This window comes from Palaemon carinicauda, chromosome 30 (genome assembly GCF_036898095.1).
Source record: "Palaemon carinicauda isolate YSFRI2023 chromosome 30, ASM3689809v2, whole genome shotgun sequence".
Taxonomy (NCBI): domain Eukaryota; kingdom Metazoa; phylum Arthropoda; class Malacostraca; order Decapoda; family Palaemonidae; genus Palaemon; species Palaemon carinicauda.
Genome location: NC_090754.1, coordinates 46,386,699 through 46,394,198, shown reverse-complemented (window position 1 = coordinate 46,394,198; position 7,500 = coordinate 46,386,699). Strand labels below are relative to the sequence as shown.

Sequence of the window (7,500 nt, the reverse complement as noted above, 5' to 3'; positions counted from 1 at the left end):
TGGTTGATTTTAAAAACGGTTTGGTTTGTGTATTAAAGAGGACGTTGGTTGCGTTCGATTTGATGTTTTTGAGAGAAAGTTTGACTTTGATTTTCTTATAGTCTAGTCACATTTTTTTTGCTAACTCGTTAAATCAACATTTTAATTTCTGCTGGTTTATTACAATTTAACAGCGAAAGAATATATAACTACTTATAGCTGCAGGGTTAATTTGTACTTTTTTTAATCCAGTTGTCACCCCGAGTCTAGCTTATGTCATGGTAAATTGTCAAGGTTTCTCGTACATACGGTACTTAATATTTTTTTTCTCTCTTTTTGCTCACCGAAGTTCAATGTGCTTCATGATTCTGATTCTGTAATTTGTGTAAATATTGCTGTTTTGGTTTGGGAAGACACCGAACTATTTGTTTATGTGGACATGCTTTGGTATTCCGTTTTGAGTTTGAAATATTAAAGGCGATTTTGGGAAGACACCGAACTATTCTTTTCTTTAATGTGGACATGCTTTGGTATTGCGTTATTAAAGGCGATTGCAAAGGTATAGTCAGATTTTTTACTGCTTTGAAATTTATGTGGAATGCTTCGATATTTTTGTTTATTTATTTAAGTTGTGAGTGTGTGGCGCATATTTAAGTGCAAGGTAACTTTAGTATGCAGACATTGTAGTTTTATGTAGGTAGTTCTCGTAAACGAGAGAATAGCACCCCCACATAAAAGTTATATTGGTGTTAGACCTTAATAGTATTACATTTAAGGATCTAACAGGCAACTGCAGTAGAATTACATTTAATCATCTAACAGACCACTGTAATAGAACTATATTTGAGCTTATGACAGACAACTGCAGTAAAATTACATTTAAGCAGCTAACAGACAACTGCAGTAGAATTACATTTAAGCGTCTTACAGACAACTGCAATAGATTTACATTTAAACACCTAACAGACAACTGCAATAGAATTACATTTATGCATTTAACAGACTACTGCAATGTAATTACATTTAAACATCTAACAGACTATCGTAATGGAGTTACATTTAAGCATCTAACAGGCTACTGCAGTAGAATTACATTTAAGCGTTTAACAGACAACTGCAGTAGAATTACATTTAGTCATCTAACAGACAACTGCAATAGAATTACATTTAAGCATCTAACGTACAACTGCAATAGAATTATATTTTAAACATCTAACAGACAACTGCAGTAGAATTACATTTAAGCATCAAACAGACAACTGCATTATAATTACATTTTAAGCGTCTAACAGACAACTGCAGTAGAATTACATTTAAGCATCTAACAGACAACTGCAGTAGAATTACATTTAAGCATCTAACAGACAACTGCAGTAGAATTAATTTAAGCATCTAACAGACAACACAGATAACTGCAATATAATTACATTTTAAGCATCTAACAGATAACTGCAATATAATTACATTTTAAGCATTTAACAGACGACTGCAATATAATTACATTTTAAGCATTTAATAGACAACTGCAGTAGAATTACATTTAAGTGTCTAACAGAGAACTGCAGTAGAATTACATTTAATCATCTAACAGACAACTGCAATAGAATTACATTTGATAATCTAACAGGCTACCACTGCAATAGAATTACATTTAAGCGTCTAACAGACTACTGCAATAGAATTACATTTAAGCGTCTTAACATACTACTGCAATAGAATTACATTTAAGCGTCTAACAGACTACTGCAATAGAATTACATTTAAGCGTCTGAAAGACTACTGCAATAGAATTACATTTAAGCAGCTAAGAGACAACTGCAATAGAATTACATTTAAGCATCTAACAGACAACTGCAGTAGAGTTACATTTAAACAGCTAACAGACAACTGCAGTAGAGTTGCATTTAAACAGCTAACAGACAACTGCAGTAGAGTTACATTTAAACAGCTAACAGACAACTGCAGTAGAGTTACATTTTAACAGCTAACAGACAACTGCAGTAGAGTTACATTTAAACAGCTAACAGACAACTGCAGTAGAATTACATTTAAACAGCTTACAGACAATCCCAATAGAATTACATTTAAGCATCTAACAGACTACTGCAATAAAATTACATTTTAAGCATCTAACAGATAACTGCAGTAGAATTACATTTAAGCATCTAACAGACAACTGCAATAGAATTACATTTAAGCAGCTAATAGACAACTGCAATAGAATTACATTGAAGCAGCTAACAGACAACTACAATAAAATTACATTTAAATAGCTAACAGATAACCACAATAAAATTACATTGTAGCATTTAACAGACAACTGCAATAGAATTACATTTAAACACCTAACAGATAACCACAATAGAATTACATTTAAGCGTTTAACAGACAACTGCAATAGAATTACATTAAACACCTAACAATACTGCAATGATTTCTAAAATTGTAATGCCCCAGAAAATTGAATTCATGTTATATAAATTTATTAATGCATGCATAAATATATACAAAGTTCTGAGGCATTGTAACTATTTAGGAAATTTGTTAATCACAGCTTTACATTTTCGCATCTTGCTGTATTACTTATGAACGAATGTGCAATTAATGTTGGTGTTAATCTTAATGAGAATGGACACACGTAGAAATTTGATGGGATTTTATCGGATAAATTCGTTGTACGAGAAATATATTATGGTTTCTAAATTGATAAATTTTCTGAAAGGAATTTAACTTTTATGTTTTTGATAGATTGAAATTTTTACTTTAATGCCAAAATTATATATTCTCTGAAAGGAATTTAACTTTTATGTTTTTGATAGATTGAAATTTTTACTTTAATGCTAAAATTATATATTCTCTGAAAGGAATTTAACTTACTAAGTTTTTGATAAACTAAAAATTTTTACTTTTACATTAAACTGGAAATTCTCTGAAAGGAATTTAAGTACATTTTTAATGAATTTGAATTTTTACATATAAGTTTTATATAACTTTTTGTAATTCAAAATCCCTTTCTAAAAAGGCTTAATTAAAGTGCATTTCTATTTTTAGATTATAATTTTTTTTCAACTATTTTCCAAAATTCATAATACGAAAATATCCGGTAAAATCCCTTTTTGTTGTAACAATGGACCTAATTGTAAATGTTAATTGTATAAACGAAATAAAAGCATAAATAAACATTAAGGTCTTCAATTCATCATTACAAAATGCTAATATTGCTATTTTTATTTTTTTTCTTTTACCACCCCTTGTTTAGGTTTGGACAAAGAAAACAGTAAGTGTGTTCAGCCATTTTTGGGAGAATCCTGCTCCAGTTTTTTTTTCTGTTGCCTTTGGAAAGTTGTGTAGTGTGGACTTTAACCTTCTTTCCAACCTTTTTGTGCTTTCAATTGCTTGCAGTTTTTTATATTTAGTTTTATTGATAGAACTTTATTACCTGGGTGTAGGTTTATTTAGAAATTTCTTTAGGGGTATACAAGGTTGCTGTAGGTAGGTTCCTCCTTCCTCTTATTCAGGTGACTATTCATTCCAAGCTTGTAGTATTTTGATTTCTGGGTAGTTTGTTTTTCTCATTTTCCTGCTACCAGATGCTTGTTTCCCTTCATATCTCTCTCTCTCTCTCTCTCTCTCTCTCTCTCTCTCTCTCTCTCTCTCTCTCTCTCTCTCTCTCTCTCTCTCTCTCTCTCTCTCTCTCTCTCTCTCTCCATCGTGACCAGTTTCACTTATAAAATTAAAGACTGGGTACTCTCTCTCTCTCTCTCTCTCTCTCTCTCTCTCTCTCTCTCTCTCTCTCTCTCTCTCTCTCTCTCTCTCGTGACCAGTTTCACTTATAGAATTAAAGACTGGTTACTTATCTCTCTCTCTCTCTCTCTCTCTCTCTCTCTCTCTCTCTCTCTCTCTCTCTCTCTCCATCGTGACCAGTTTCACTTATAAAACTGAAGTCTGGTTACTTATTTCTCTCTCTCTCTCTCTCTCTCTCTCTCTCTCTCTCTCTCTCTCTCTCTCTCTCTCTCTCTCTCTCTCTCTCTCTCTCATCGTGACCAGTTTCACTTATAAGATTGAAGACTGGTTACTTCTCTCTCTCTCTCTCTCTCTCTCTCTCTCTCTCTCTCTCTCTCTCTCTCTCTCTCTCTCTCTCTCCATCGTGACCAGGTTCTTAAAGTATTCCCATATTCCGTTCGGTGTGTATTGCATTAATAACTAGTGAGAAAATCTCCTCTTTTCCTCGTTTTCCGAGTGTGTTTGTGACTGCTTTCATTGGAAATGGAAATGTATTTTTTTGTTTGTTTGTGCATCCTGGAATGCTTGCTTTACGTGGGTACTTTGGAAACGTAATTTTCTTAAGAGTAAAAACTGCTTGCTTCATTTCTTTCATTTATATACAGCCCCCCCCCCTCTTTTTTTAATATCCCGATGTAATGGGTAATCGGTTATAAATAATATATATTCCATTTTCATTCAATCTTCTCCAAGTAGACTTTACATTAAAGCCAATTTTCTGTGGATTAGCGAAAGAGTTGGAAGATCCAGGCCTACATGTCTGAGTACTTTGAAGCTTGAAGATGATGATGAATGGAGAAGTATTGATTTAAAAGCTCAACTGGTGACGACTAGTGAAATCTAACCGAGGCCCTTTGCGTCAATAGGCGTAGGAGGAGGAGATGATGATGATGATGAATATTTTGATCGTAAAAAAATAAGACCACTGCGAAATCGTGATGGTAGTTATCCTTCACATACCTTTTATCTTCCAATATCCTGGTTTTCTCATATGTTGGCAATGATAGACTTGAATTTTTTTAATGCAAGAGATTTCTATTTGTTAGTGTCCGGATGCCATGCATACATAAGATTATTATTATTTGATATTATTATTATTACTATTATTATTATTGTTATTATTATTTTTATTATTATTTTATTATTATTACTAGGTAAGCTACAACCCTAGTTGTAAAAGCAAGATGCTATTTTTCTTCTCTCTCTCTCTCTCTCTCTCTCCTCTCTCTCTCTCTCTCTCTCTCTCTCTCTCTCTCTCTCTCCATCTCCATCGTGACCAGTTTCACTTATGAAATTGAAGACTGGTTACTTATTCTTCTCTCTCTCTCTCTCTCTCTCTCTCTCTCTCTCTCTCTCTCTCTCTCTCTCTCTCTCTCTCTCTCTCTCTCTCTCAGCTCCCCTTTTAAAATTTATTTCATGATTCCGGATTAAACTTTTATTCCAATTCTGTTTAATATTTTGTTTACCTTTAAATTTATCACCTGAAAATATTCGTTACTTTACGACCTATACCAAGAGTACTTTATCAAGGTTGTTCATGAATTATGGCTTCATTATTTTGTAGTTATACGTATATTTGATTTATTTATTGTAAAATATTAAAATGATTTAGACATAAGACCTAGATATTGCTTCAGGAATCACCTTTTCTTTGTATATCATTGATATTAATATAACAGCCCATTATCGTGCTTCAGTTAGGTCACGTGATCTAGGGTACACACTGATGAAATCTTAATGTCTTCTGTAACTTCTATTCCATTATAAATGACGTTGTACATATGTTCAGATTTTAGGTATAATCTTTCTTATAGCGCCTTTAAATGAAGTTAACATAATAATAGTGCCATAGCCTCTGTACCATGGTCTTACACTGTCTTGGGGTAGAGTTCTCTTGCTTGAGGGTACACTCGGGCATACTATTTTATCTTATTTCTCTTCCTCTTGATTTGTTTAAGTTTTTATAGTTTGTACATGAATAATTTAGTTTGATGTTGTTACTCTTCTTGGAATATTTTATTGTAATTGTTAATTACTTAACTTGTAGTTTATTTCCTTATTTCCTTTAATCAGTGGGCTATTTTCCCTGTGGGGCCCCTGGGCTTATAACATCCTGCTTTTCCAACTAGGGTTGTAGCTTAGCAAGTAATAACGATGATGATGATGATAATAATAATAATAATAATAATAATGATGATGATAATAAGAATAAGGACGATGATGAAGATGATGAGAATAAGAATAAGGATGATGATGATGATGATGTTAAGAATAAGAATAAGGACGATGATGATGATGATAAGAATAAGAATAAGGACGATGATGATAAGGGTAAGGATGGTGATGACGATGATGATGACGACGATAATCGCCAAGGTCTAAGTTTATCCCGTGTTTACGTACATTATGTGTACTGTATATACGGAAGTGCATTTAAAAACAGGAAATGTCGTTGTTGTTGGTCAGTGTTCGAATAGCGGAGTCTGGCATTGGGCATATGCAAGGTTGAACGTGATATCTTTATTCCGGTTGATATATCAGCGCTTCTGGTATGGTTTTATTGGATAGAAGGTTCTTTCTGATCTTGGCCATTGCAGGAAATTATTTATTTGAAGATAGGCTCATTAAATTAAAATTCATGGAATTTGGTCAATTTAATTTAAAATTAATGGAATTTGGTAAATTTAATTTAAAATTAATGGAATTTGGTCAATTTAATTTAAAATTAATGGAATTTGGTCAATTTAATTTAAAATTCATGGAATTTGGTAATTTTTTATCTAGGAATACTGTTGAAATATTGACATGTAATTCGATTTTGTAAGTTAATGATTTAAGAGATAGATGGATAAATAGATTTAATTAGATTTGGTAAATTGATTATTTGAGGATAGATGGTTAAATCAATTGATTATTTGTATATTGTTAAATCGGTGATTTAATTTGATTTGGTAAAATAATTATTTGAAGATAAAGGGTTAAATCATTGAAATGTAATTGGATTTGGTAAATTAATTATATGAAAATAAACGGTTAAATAATTGAAATGTACATGAATTTGGTAAATTAATTATATAAAGATAAACGGTTAAATCTCAAATTTAATTTATTTTGGTTTATAGTTATAACAATAACTATGCAAAGATCTGTCATAACTTAACATGTTCCTTTAGTAACGTCTGTGCAGCGTCCCTTCGGTCCTTAACTGACCCATTTTTTAGCTTTCTACTTACTTTTGTTGCTCTGTGCTGAATGGGCTCCCTGGCTCTAAATTCCATAAATTCCTTTTATTGAATACGGTAGACTATTTTTGTTTGTAACTACATTATATTCATCATGAGTGAGGTGGTCAGGATCCTTTGCCCTTTTAGGAGACCGGTGTAGGATTCAAGTGGGTGGGGAATTACCTTGGGATTTTATGGTCTAAGCTGTTGGGGAATTTACCCGGTGTGTTTTTTAATTGCTATTACTTTGGTGGTATTTCACACGATATTACATTCCAGCCTTCGGTGTAATAATGCTGCATAATTTAGTTTGGTTAAAATGTCTTTGACCTTTTTACAGGGCATGTTGACGTCAAAGCTTTTTAATTGTTAAAACTTTTCAATAGGCGAAGGACGAGTGTAGGATTTCTTCTGTGTAATATAGACGTTCTTTGCATTATCCTCGATTATTATTCTTTAGTCATAATCGTATATGTCTTCAGATGATATATATTATGATCATACTCCAAAACAC

At 32.4% G+C, this 7,500-nt stretch overlaps 1 protein-coding gene across 3 annotated transcripts in view; it reads left to right on the top strand.

Moving 5' to 3' along the window:
- The window catches only part of LOC137623082 (WD repeat and SOCS box-containing protein 1-like), a 99,727-nt gene that overhangs the window by 78,397 nt on the left and 13,830 nt on the right, over positions 1–7,500 (top strand). For 2 of the 3 annotated variants that reach the window (XM_068353735.1, XM_068353736.1), the window contains one exon: positions 3,239–3,256. The exons of the other annotated variant lie outside the window; for it this stretch is intronic. In XM_068353735.1, the coding sequence (XP_068209836.1) occupies positions 3,239–3,256 (18 nt within the window). The remainder of the gene's footprint in view (positions 1–3,238; positions 3,257–7,500) is intronic. 3 annotated transcript variants of the gene reach the window in all.